Below are 13,700 nucleotides of genomic sequence, written 5' to 3' on the forward strand. Positions count from 1 at the left end.
CAGGTTGAAAATATAGAAAAGAGATAAAAATAAAATTTAAAGTTAAAATTAAATGAGTTTAAACATGGTTACTGTATAAAATAGAGGAGACTCAGTTTTAATATTAATAATTCGTTAAAAAGCAGTTCAGGTCCAATTCGATGTTGAGGCCTTGTGGGTGCATCGTTCGCAAACGGTGGATCCACATAGTCTCATTCTGTGAAACTGCCTGAGTCATGTTGGTTCCTCTCCAATTACTTGTTATTTTATCTATACCAATAAATGTTAATTTGCTGGGGTCCTTATTATGGAACTGTAAAAAATGCCTAGACACACTGTGATTAGGGAACCCATTTTTAATGTTTGCCACGTGTTCATTAACCCTTACTCGTAGTTTTCTAGTGGTGCGGCCCACGTATTGTAAAGAACATGGGCATTCGAGTAGGTAAGTGACATGGTGCGAGTCACATGTTATAAGGGGTTTTACCTTGTATTCTTTCTGTGTGACGTTGGATTTAAATTGAGTTACTTTTCTGCTTATTCGACTAGTGCTCTTACATGATTTGCACCTAGTGCAGTGATGAAAGCCAGACCCATCGAGGAAAGTTAGAGGTCGTGGTGGGGGGTCAGGTACATTTGGAGCAATGATGTTCCGTAACCCTGGTGCTCTTCTATACACAAATTTTGGTTTAGGGGGTAGGATAGCAGCCAAATCATTATCTTTTAGCAGTATTGGCCAATGTTTTTTAAAGATTTTTTCAATACTTAGGTATTGCCTATGGAAACCTGAAAAGAAGGCCATTTCTGCTGAGAACGGTTTTTTCTTTTTGGTGGTCAGAAGTTCTTCTCGGTCCATGTTCAATACTTCTAGAGTAGTTTTTTCTAGTGTTTGTAAAGAATAACCTTTTTCCTTAAACTTTTCTGTCAGAATTTCAGATTGTGATTGAAAATCTGTGGCCATATCGCAATTACGGCGGATCCTCATATATTGTCCTTTGGGGATAGTGCTCAACCATTTTGGGTGGTGGCAACTGTTGGTAGGTACATATGCATTCCTATCCGTGCTCTTAAAATATGTGCGAGTACTGATTTTATCCCTATTTTTGGTAAGAATTAAATCCAGGTAGTTGATTGATGCTAGGCTTGACGTAGCAGTGAATCGAAGTCCATATTGGTTGCTGTTCATTCCGTTAAGGAATATTTCCAAAGAAGGCCAGGTTCCCTCCCACAAGAGAATAATATCGTCTATGTATCTCATATAGAAAATAAGAGATGCATGGTTGTCTTGGTAGATAGTCTCCCCTTCCCATTTATTCAAAACTAAGTTTGCAACACTGGGGGCATATCTGGCCCCCATTGCAACTCCCTTAACTTGATTATAATAAGAGCCCAAAGCCCAGAAATAATTGTTCCCCATAGCCTGTTGCAGCCCGTCTACAAGAAACTGAACTTGAACCTCTGATAGTCTGGAATCGGTTTGTAGTGCCAAAGTGACTGCAACTATTGCATCTTCCTGTCGGATATTTGTATACAGTGACTCAACGTCAACTGTAACCAACCAGGTGGATTCTGTGACTGTAACAGAGGATAAAGATTTGATGAGTTCACGGCTATCTTTTAAGTAGGATTTACCCTTCATGACTAAGGGCTGAAGAAATATGTCCAAATATTCTCCAATTCTAGAATATAGAGAACCAATGCCACTTATTATTGGTCTTCCTGGTGGGTTCACCTTGTCTTTATGTACTTTTGGAACTATATATAAGACTGGGGTCCTTGGTGTATTAGGGACGATATATGTTGCCTCCTTTGGGGTCAATATGGACTTGGATGTGCCCTCTGTGGTCCATAGTAGAAGTTGTTCCTTCAACTTGATCAGAGGGTCTCCTCGCAGTAATTTATAAGTGCTACTATCTTCCAATAGTCTTCCTATTTCCTTGTAATAGTTCTCTTTGGTGAGAACCACTACCCCCCCCCCCCTTTATCAGCGGGGCGAATAATAATGTTCTTATTTTCCTCTAGTTTCTTGATTCCTTCCTTTATAAGACTTTGTTGTTGGGTACGTCTGACTTCCAAATCATTAATGTCACTTTGAATCATATTTTTGAATACTTCCACGTGGTGGTGGGTTCCTTTTTTAGGATTAAAAACTGAATTGTTCCGTAATTCTGTATTTCTGTAATTCTCACCAAAGAGAACTATTACAAGGAAATAGGAAGACTATTGGAAGATAGTAGCACTTATAAATTACTGCGAGGAGACCCTCTGATCAAGTTGAAGGAACAACTTCTACTATGGACCACAGAGGGCACATCCAAGTCCATATTGACCCCAAAGGAGGCAACATATATCGTCCCTAATACACCAAGGACCCCAGTCTTATATATAGTTCCAAAAGTACATAAAGACAAGGTGAACCCACCAGGAAGACCAATAATAAGTGGCATTGGTTCTCTATATTCTAGAATTGGAGAATATTTGGACATATTTCTTCAGCCCTTAGTCATGAAGGGTAAATCCTACTTAAAAGATAGCCGTGAACTCATCAAATCTTTATCCTCTGTTACAGTCACAGAATCCACCTGGTTGGTTACAGTTGACGTTGAGTCACTGTATACAAATATCCGACAGGAAGATGCAATAGTTGCAGTCACTTTGGCACTACAAACCGATTCCAGACTATCAGAGGTTCAAGTTCAGTTTCTTGTAGACGGGCTGCAACAGGCTATGGGGAACAATTATTTCTGGGCTTTGGGCTCTTATTATAATCAAGTTAAGGGAGTTGCAATGGGGGCCAGATATGCCCCCAGTGTTGCAAACTTAGTTTTGAATAAATGGGAAGGGGAGACTATCTACCAAGACAACCATGCATCTCTTATTTTCTATATGAGATACATAGACGATATTATTCTCTTGTGGGAGGGAACCTGGCCTTCTTTGGAAATATTCCTTAACGGAATGAACAGCAACCAATATGGACTTCGATTCACTGCTACGTCAAGCCTAGCATCAATCAACTACCTGGATTTAATTCTTACCAAAAATAGGGATAAAATCAGTACTCGCACATATTTTAAGAGCACGGATAGGAATGCATATGTACCTACCAACAGTTGCCACCACCCAAAATGGTTGAGCACTATCCCCAAAGGACAATATATGAGGATCCGCCGTAATTGCGATATGGCCACAGATTTTCAATCACAATCTGAAATTCTGACAGAAAAGTTTAAGGAAAAAGGTTATTCTTTACAAACACTAGAAAAAACTACTCTAGAAGTATTGAACATGGACCGAGAAGAACTTCTGACCACCAAAAAGAAAAAAACGTTCTCAGCAGAAATGGCCTTCTTTTCAGGTTTCCATAGGCAATACCTAAGTATTGAAAAAATCTTTAAAAAACATTGGCCAATACTGCTAAAAGATAATGATTTGGCTGCTATCCTACCCCCTAAACCAAAATTTGTGTATAGAAGAGCACCAGGGTTACGGAACATCATTGCTCCAAATGTACCTGACCCCCCACCACGACCTCTAACTTTCCTCGATGGGTCTGGCTTTCATCACTGCACTAGGTGCAAATCATGTAAGAGCACTAGTCGAATAAGCAGAAAAGTAACTCAATTTAAATCCAACGTCACACAGAAAGAATACAAGGTAAAACCCCTTATAACATGTGACTCGCACCATGTCACTTACCTACTCGAATGCCCATGTTCTTTACAATACGTGGGCCGCACCACTAGAAAACTACGAGTAAGGGTTAATGAACACGTGGCAAACATTAAAAATGGGTTCCCTAATCACAGTGTGTCTAGGCATTTTTTACAGTTCCATAATAAGGACCCCAGCAAATTAACATTTATTGGTATAGATAAAATAACAAGTAATTGGAGAGGAACCAACATGACTCAGGCAGTTTCACAGAATGAGACTATGTGGATCCACCGTTTGCGAACGATGCACCCACAAGGCCTCAACATCGAATTGGACCTGAACTGCTTTTTAACGAATTATTAATATTAAAACTGAGTCTCCTCTATTTTATACAGTAACCATGTTTAAACTCATTTAATTTTAACTTTAAATTTTATTTTTATCTCTTTTCTATATTTTCAACCTGGTAAGTTGTTTCGATATAGGGATACTAAGAATAGATGGCATTTAATAATTACCCCATATTCAACAGGGGTATACAGTTTTGGGATTAAATATATGTCCGCCTATATGGAGAATAGATAGTTTCAGGTCTCAGAATCAATTGTTCTATCTCTATATTATTAATCATTTTTTTTAATGTAATTTTAACATATGTAAAGTGTCATTCATAGTCATTTTAAATTATTGTAACTTGTGAACACTTTTGGCCGTGCTATAGTGTATTCTCAGCTTTTATACCTGCAATTTGTATTGAGAGAGATTCATCTCATTGAATGCTGGGGGTGTATTGCATTACCGCCACACAGCACAAGATGGCATTGAATCCGCTACTGAGGCTATCACACGCCCACTCCCTCCCCTTACATCATTGACGGACATATAAATTCACACCACTAGCGTGGTTGGGCACGCCTCCTGAAGACGATCTTTCCGAAACGTACGTCGGGGCGGCACCCAACCACGCAATTGTACGCTCTAGTACCCTGTCACTTCCTGCATTGTTGGCTCCACACTGCTGCGGCCGTGGAACGCACGCTCCGGGGATCCGGACATCTCGCAGCTCACAGCACCCAGGACCTACTCTAGCTGATTTAAATCACTACAGCCTCAGTGCCGGGTCCAAGGCACTCACAAAGTAAGCGGCCACTTGGCTCCCTAAAATATATGTTTTTATCCTATTAAAACGAATTACGCTATGTTTTGCCACCATTTATTTTCCATGCACAAATCCGAGAATCGATGATTGTTTCCAACACTGCTGTTAGGACGTATTCCATTCATATGCAGGTGATCCTGTCAAAGCCTTAATTGTCCTCCCTTTTTGATATCAAAATTGGGGGCAATTCCATCTGGTAAGGAGCCTGCCTATTTACTCACATTGGGTGTTTTGACCAAATCACGGTGAAGGTGGATCATATTGATTGAAAACACGACACCTCTTTCAATTAAGAAATCACTTATGGGAATTCATTTTTCCAGCTTTAAAAACGTCGCCACTGGACTTTTTTACTTTTTCTTATTTTTGATTGTGGACTCATATTTGTTTATCACCTTTTTTGATTATCACTTTAATATCAATAACATCCAGGGACTGGATATATTGATTCACCATAATATTTTGTTTCTTCTTTGATGTCTAGTATTCATGTCCTCCTTACTGCTCAAGCCTCATTATACGTGTTCAGCCCTGACAGGTTTTACACTGCAGGAAAGACCACTTGATATACAATTCCTGTAACAAAGGAACACTTTTCATACTGAGTGTTTTTAGCGGCCTTTCAGTCTGTAGTGAAATTATTGTATATAGATCTATTGTTGTTCAGCACATGTTTCTACAGACTGAAAATAATTAAATAATTTGACCCTTCATCATAATTACCAAATTAGATATGCAAAACTGGCTTTTTGTTTTGGCCCACTTACTCCTTGCAGCCCTCAGCCAGTCTAAAGATTTAAACCAGATGAGGTGACATTTTTTTCTAGTGGAAGTCCTTTCCTAGCTCTATTTATTTCTACTTTTTACCCTTTTTATTTTAACTTTCGGCAATTTTCAATCTGTTGTGGTGCGCTGGCAGCACATTCAAAGTAATAGGCTGCCTTAAGTGGTTGTAAAGACAGAAGTTTTTTTTTTATCTTAATGCATTCTATGCATTAAGATAAAATGCCTTTTGTGTGCAGCAGCCCCCTTGGCCCCCCAATACTTACCTGAGCCCCCTCTCTATCCAGCATGTTGCACGAGAGACTCGGCTGTCCCTCTCCCTCCTCTTTGGCTGAGACAGCGCCATTGACGCCCACTGCTGTCAAAGTCAGAGAGCCAATGAGGATAGAGAGGGAGCGGGGGCCAGACCGTGCTGTGTCTGAATTGACACAGGGAGCTACAACTCGGCCTGCGTGCCCCCATAACAAGCTGCTTGCTGTGGGGGCACTCAACAGAATGGAAGGACGAAAAGCACCAAAGAGGGACCCGAGAAGAGGAGGATCTGGGCTGCTCTGTGCAAAACCACTGCAACAGAGCAGGTAAATATAACATGTTTTTTTTTTCTTTTTTTTTCTTTGTTAAAAATGAGACTTTAGTATCACTTTCATGCTAAAAGCATTAAATCGCACCACAATGGACTAGCATGGTGTGAATGGGCATTAAAAAGTTCAAAAAACGTATTTTGTCCAGCCCCCGGTAGAACCAATAGGGGCATATCTTTTTTTTTTTACACAAGGCAGTCTTACCTTTCTCATAATCTTTCGGCCATAAAACATCACTTTGTCCCTTTTTCTAAAACGGTAGCGCGGTACCTCCGGCTGTTGCTGCTCTGCAATTAGAAAAACAGAGCAGTGATGTAAATTTTACTATAAGTAGACTCTCACACAACCCAACCACTTTACAGCTACCATAAAAATAATAAAAGAGGAAAAAAGAAAAAGACTTTTTACCCAAGTCTTCCATAAGACTCCCTAAAGCCTTTATAAATTCATAAATGTATGTGTGACGGTGTTCCACACATAACTAGGGATGCACCGGAATTTCAGCCGCCGAAACATATCGGAAATCTCGCCGATAACGGCACTGAAAATTGGGAGGGGGTGTCATTCTGGAGCGTCCCCGTCCAGCCCCTGTCCTCTCCTCTCTCCCCGACGAGGCGGCTGAAAGTGCTCTATGGAGGAAAGCCGTCAGCACACAAACCGCGTTAAGGGCCAGCTTGTTGGTATGATCAGCGAGAGGAGCATTACCAGTGTGCAGCACCGCGGAGTGCAGGACTTGTTGCTTGACATGCTGTCAGAAATAGTGAGCCCGCTCGGTGAAGCCAGTTGCACACTGGTAATGCTACTCTCGCTGATCATAATGACAAGCTGCTCCTTAACGCGGTGTGTGTGCTGACAGCTTTCCTCCATAGATAGGCAAAGCCAAGAACACTGCTCTTGCCAACACTGCCCTGTCCCCCTTACTGACATACTAGGGCAGGCTGCAAATGCTGGGCACTGGTAGGCTGCATTGATCTCCTGTACCACGTCTGCAGTCTCTGACCATCTCCTGTACCATGCCCCCAGTCTCTGACCATCTCCTGTATAAAAATATATTTTTTAAATGGTCAATTTCGGTATCGGTGCTGTTCCAGTATCAGTTTCGGCCTAATGTATTTTTCATTTATAGTATCAGTTTCGGCACCAAAAAAAATAAAAAATATTCGGTGCATCCCTACATATAACCTGAACCACCCTTATGGTTTCCAGAATTTAGGCCCTGGTTATGCCTTCCCTAAAAACATGTGTTTTACTGTACAGAAACACATTGCATGCAAAAAGAAAACCATTAATTTCAATAGTGCCTGATTAGACACCTAAACTGCACTGCAGTGTGACTAAAATATGTTTTGAAAAAAAGTCCTTAAATTTTTTTGATGCGCCATCATGCATCAAAGAGTTTAATAGAAATGTGTGCAATTGTGATAATGCATGTATGCAAGTGTAAATCAGATTATTACAGGTGTGATATCACTATTTAGGAATGCTGGGGATATATATATATATATATATATATATATATATATATATATATATATATATATATATATATATATATATATATATATATATATATATATATATGATAAACTTGTAATAAATCATAGTTATGCTGTTAAATAGCTACTAAAAGTTTAAGCACCTGCTAGTTAGAAGATTAAATGTCTTGTGCAAGTCACTGCGTGATTTTATTGAGCTTCCTCTGAAACCAAGAAGCTTCATCAGTGTACTAATAATTTACGGATTCTGGTAGCAGGGAGGTATCACCAATATGTCCTCTTCCAAGACACAGTACAATCACTTCTGTTTATCATTCTCTTTGCATAAGAGCTCAGTGTCACACTGTCTACAGATTGAAGGACACAGTGGCAACAAACTGAGAGTCAGCTTTATGCTACATTTGCTTATGAAAGCATTCTGACCACATTCCCTGGTCTAGTACAAACAAACTGCGTTGAATAGGCATTAATGATCTTTTTCTAAGGAAGAACCTGATGTTGGTCATTGTCCCTTCCAATCATATACCAAATTTCCTGCCCACACCTCCCACCACGGATAGTAGGAACGAAGGCCCAGTTTACACTGAAAGATCTGAATTCTCCCTCCAGTGATTGGCAAAATAGGGCAAAACTAGGTATGGAAAGTCTCAACACCTGAGTGTACCACTATACAGCATTGAGCTGCCATTTTTAACCAGTCCATTGCACAGCATGGTAGCCTGGTTGGTCTGTACAGGACCATAATGCAATGAGAATGCTGGCTGTTTGGTTGTATGCAATCTGTGCTGCCAGTCATCCTGATATAGTAAAGACGTCCGGCAGAGATATCAGTATTCAGTATGTTAGAATCAGAATATTAATATTAACTGTATAGGTAATCCCATATTGCCGTATACTATTGGCTTGGATACGTGGCACTTCAAGCCACTCCATCTCCAAATAGAAGGAAACATAATTAGATCCTATGTTCCATTTCTGTTGCTGTTGGAAAACACAAGGGTCCAGGAATGGCGTTGCAAATTTTAACTTAAAAATGGTCACCATTGCTAGCAGCAGCACTGTTGGTCTAGCACAGGGATGCCCAACCTTTTGAAGAGCGAGGGCCACTGAAGCTACTCCGGTCGCGGGCCAAAACTAGTGGAATGGGTGGACACAGACCACGCTACTCTATGGGCCCTCCAATTCAATCCACCCAGACAGAAGGGGACAGATCCCCTTCTCTTTTTTTGGGGGCAGATTGGATTGGAGGTAAGTGGGGGTAAATGGACATAGAGGTAAATGTGAATGGAGGGTCCGATTGGGTCCTAAGGCTGCTTTCACACTGATGCACCTGTGGCTTTCCTTCAGGTTAGCTGCACTGTGTCATAGACTTCTATTATATCCTGCAGGTGTGGTGCAATTTCTGAAAGCATACCAAACCCACAGGTAATAACAGAACTCTATGGCTAACTGCAATGATTTCAGTAATAAACTTAATTTTTAATAACAATCTTCCCTGTTGCTGTCCCAGGCAGAGAATGCATTTGGTATTGATTGTGACAGGAGCTGGCGCTATACAGGAAACATCAGCTTATCTGGCTCTGATCTGGCCCCACATTTGGTCCCTGGGCCACTGGTTGGGCACCCATGGTCCAGCAAGTGGGGCAATTACAAAAATATAAGCACTTCTGGAAAGCCCATGCCTGTTTATTACACACTTTTCATGAAGGATTGCCGGAGCCAGGATTTTGCCACCCAGTTTGTTGGAAATGTTGAGCCTTTACAGCAAAGACCAGTCACACAGGACAGAGGATCAGAATGTAACATTTTCACAAAATCATGACATGGCTTTACAACTGCACACAACATTACCATCATATATACACATCTAATCCTTCGCTGTGCCTAGAGTCATGATTTAAAAACAACTTGCAGCTTTTCCATTATTATTACTTAGGTACTTGTATAGCGCCGTCAATTTACGCAGCGCTTTACATATACAATGTACATTCACATCAGTCCCTACCCTCAAGAAGCTTACAATCTAAGGTCCCTAACTCACATTCATATACTAGGTCCAATTTAGGCAGAAGCCAATTAACCTACCAGCATGTCTTTGGAGTGTGGAAGGAAACCGGAGTACCCGGAGGAAACCCACGCAGGCACAGGGAGAACATGCAAACTCCAGGCAGGTAGTGTGGTGGTCGGGATTCAAACCAGAAACCCCCTAGACAGCAAGAGTGCTACTCACTACACCACTGTGCTGCCCATCAAATTCTTCCTTAAAGTGAACCTAGATCTCTAGAAAATCTACAGAGTAAGGATGAGCTCTGGCATGTTCGCAAACGGCGAGCGCTGTGGAGCGCTAATCACAAGCAGTGAGACTTTGTCCCGATGCGTGGCTGCAGAGATCGGGAAATGTCTCACTGCCTGTGATTAGCACTGTGCAGTGTCGACTTCCTGGCGGGGTCCGCACGTGCCGATCAAACACTTGCTCCACTCCCCCTTCTCTCCGTGGTGTCGTCATTGCACGTGTGGGCACCCAGCTGTGAAAGCTTGCGGCTTCACAGCTGGGTGCGCACGCGAGTCGTGCTGCGCTCTCCTAGTGGCCAGGCAATCTTCCCAGAAGATTGCAGAGAGGAAGGGGCTGCCTAGGGGGAGAGAAAGAGTCACCTAGGTGGCCAAGAGACAAAGAAGGAAACTGGACAGGATGTACCTGTCAAAACTAGGTACCCACTCCCCCCCCCCCCCCCCAAAAAAAAAAATTACATTTGGCATGTAAGGGGGCGAGGAGTGCTTAAAGTGGACGTTCCACTTTTGGGTGGAACCCCGCTTTAAGCTAACCCATTGGCTTCAATACTTTTTCACTAACCATGGCACAATGGTGCAGTTTCGGAAGTTCAGAGTAATATCGGAAGGCTTTCTCTTCTCTCCATATTTGTTCTAGGTCAGTGACACAAAAGGTGGGTGTGGTGGAGGGGTTGGATTTACTAAGACTGGTGCACTCAGAATCTGGTGCAGCTATGCAAAATAACCAATCAGCTTCTAGGTTTTATTATCAGAGCTTACACAGCGTCTCCCCGTAGGGATGTGGTCCCAAGGGAGGGGGCGAGCACGCTGACTAACCCCCAGCCAGAATAGCTCGGATGATGGGGCAAGCTTACTGAGGAGAAACAGGAAGTGAGAAATTCAGACAAAGAAAAAAACATTTAGAAGGGAAATCGAAGGAAAAGGTTAGTGAACCAACAATGCACTAGCTTAAAGGAACCTATTGAGAAAATAAAAAACGAACCTTTACAACCACTTTAACCCTTTCATGCCTAGGCCTTTTTCTGACATTTGTTGCTTACAAGTTAAAATCCATAGTATTTGTTAGAAAATTACTTAGAACCCCCAAACATTATATATATTTTTTTTTAGCCGGCTCCAAAAAAACAGTAACGGGGTGATGCTTGTAGCTGCAGGCATCACACCAGTAAGACCCCTTAAAGGCAAGGGCACATATTTGCGTACGGTTGGTGTAAAGCGGGCATGTCCAAAGTTCAGCCCGTGGGCCAATCGTGGCCCGTGTTCCAGTTTTGAATGGCCCGCCGGACTATTTAGACATACACATACATACATACATACATACATACATACATACATACACACACACACATACATACATATATATATATATATATATATATATATATATATATATATATGTATCTTTTGTGGCCCCCGACCATCTCCCAGCGCCACAAAAGATGTATATGCCTTGGAACGGGACAGGGAGGAGGCGGGACGAGCGCCGCTGTACACACACACACACACACAGGAGAATTTCCTGTTTACTGGCGGCTTCTGTAATAGGAAGTCCCGCGATGCCATTGGACGACTGTTCTGTCCAAAGGAGGCGGGACTTTCTATTAAAGAGGCCGCTGTGTAAACAGGAGATTTTCTTGTAATTAATTTTTGGCACTCGTGAGTGCATTCCTGGCAAATGGTGCGTGCATTCCCGGCAATGGCGGGTGCATTCCTGGCAATGGTGCTGCATTCCTGGCAATGGTGGGTGCATTCCTGGCAATGGTGGGTGCATTCCTGGCAATGGTGGGTGCATTCTTGGCAATGGTGGGTGCATTCCTGGCAATGGTGGGGCTACATTCATAGCAATGGTGAGGCTGCAGGTTGGCACTGACCCTTATTTTGCTTCACTGTTCTTTATAAAAAAATATTTTTTTTTCCTGAAACTTCGCTCTTAAAGTGAAGGCGTGTGTTATACGCCAATAAATACGGTATATCCAAATAATACGCCCAAGCTCGTCTCTTTACTCACACACAGCCACAAAGACAAGATAATTCTTGTTGGGCAGTGTATTAATGCTCGGAGGAACACACTTTTTTTTTTAACAGAGATGTTTTATTGAGAAAACAAAGCAGGTTTACATTGTCACAGATAAATATAGGTACAGTCAAATACAAAAGAAAAGTTACAGGACCGCCTCAGGAACTTAGAGCAGGATAAAATTACTAAGTGTAATACCATAGCAGGGGGAAAAACATCATATCCCGCACCCAGCCAACCCTCCCCCGAACCCCAAGGGAGAAGACATATATTCATACCAGGATTCATACTCAGCCCCCGCCCCCCCAAGGGTCACCTGAGGGAAAAGAAGTGGGAATAGGATAAAAACAGGCACCCCTCGGAGGGGGGGGGGGAAAGGGGCAGGGGGGAGAGCGCAAAGCAGAGCGGGTGAAAATCACATGTCACTGATCACATAAAACATCACCAAGTATTCAGGTACAGCATATTATTCGGACCAAAACCAAACCTTAACCCCTGGCATCAATCCATCCAGACCACACCTTGTCAAACTTTGCTGGGCACTGTCTACTTTCATAAGTGATCCTGTAAAGTGGTAGAACGTTGTTGATAGTCTGGGTCCAAGACTCCACCGTAGGCGGGTCAGCTGCCTTCCATTTAAGAAGGATTTCCCTCCTGGCATAGAAGAGGGAGAAGGTAAGAAACAATTTAGAGTACCTGTCACCCTGCGTCTCCTCCAGGTGGCTCAAAAGGAGAACCAAGGGGTCAATCGGGACCTGCAGCTGAGACACCGAACCCAGGATCCCAGCCACCCGGCCCCAGTAAATCTGAATCTCGGGGCATGCCCACACCATGTGCCAAAACGAGCCCTCCTGAGCCCTGCATCGCGGACAAAGAGGGTCCCTCTGGGGGTAGATGCGGGCCAACCTCTGGGGAGTATAATAAGCCTGATGAAGGAACTTAATCTGTATGAACCTGTCCCTAGCTGCTATAAGTGACGGGATGAACGTGGAAACACATTCCTCCCACTTTTCATCATCCAGGTCAGGTATATCAGCCTTCCACCTTTCGAAAGAGCGAGTCGACCCGGAGTCATATGCAACTGTCAAGTAGAGGTAAAGGGTGGAGAGGGGTCGCCCCATGGTCCGCGAGGTCAAGAGTCTCTCGATCGAGTCAGATTGGAGCGTCAGCGTGTCCGGAAATTGGGCAGTGTACGCATGTCTAAGTTGGCAGTATCTGAATGTCCAATGTGCAGGGATGGAATATTTGTCCCTCAACTCCCGAAAGGTCATAAGAGCGCCGTTGGATACGATATGTTTCAGAGTAGTGATCCCCTTGCTGGCCCAAACCGAAGGGTCAGGAAGGGAGTACAGGTGGGGTAGCAGGGGGTTGCCCCAGAGAGGTAGATGCGGGGAGATATGCGAGGGCCTCGCGTAGATTGCCCTAGCCTCCCTCCAGGCCCTAAGCGTTGTTTTCATCGGGACCGTTACCGAAAGGGCCGCACGACAACCCCTGAATGCAAGGTTGCTCAGGGCGGCATATGAGCCCAGAATGGCGGCCTCCAACGTAACCGCCGGATTCTGTTTGGGTTGGGCAAACCACCACCGAACGGTGACCAGGACAGCCGCCCAATAGTACAGTTGGAAGTTCGGGAGCGATAAGCCACCCCCCGAAAGGGGCAAATACAGGGTTTTTTTAGCTATCCTAGGAGCCCTACCCGCCCAGACAAATGTCCCCACCTGACTCTCAAGTTTTTTGAA

At 43.2% G+C, this 13,700-nt stretch overlaps 1 protein-coding gene across 2 annotated transcripts in view; it reads right to left on the reverse strand.

The window, feature by feature from the left end:
- Positions 1–13,700, reverse strand: part of PNPLA7 (patatin like phospholipase domain containing 7) — a 413,102-nt gene that overhangs the window by 355,197 nt on the left and 44,205 nt on the right. For both annotated transcript variants that reach the window (XM_040324512.1, XM_040324513.1), the window contains one exon: positions 6,364–6,446. In XM_040324512.1, coding sequence (XP_040180446.1) covers positions 6,364–6,446 — 83 coding nt within the window. The remainder of the gene's footprint in view (positions 1–6,363; positions 6,447–13,700) is intronic.

Source organism: Rana temporaria, chromosome 9 (assembly GCF_905171775.1).
Source record: "Rana temporaria chromosome 9, aRanTem1.1, whole genome shotgun sequence".
NCBI lineage: Eukaryota > Metazoa > Chordata > Amphibia > Anura > Ranidae > Rana > Rana temporaria.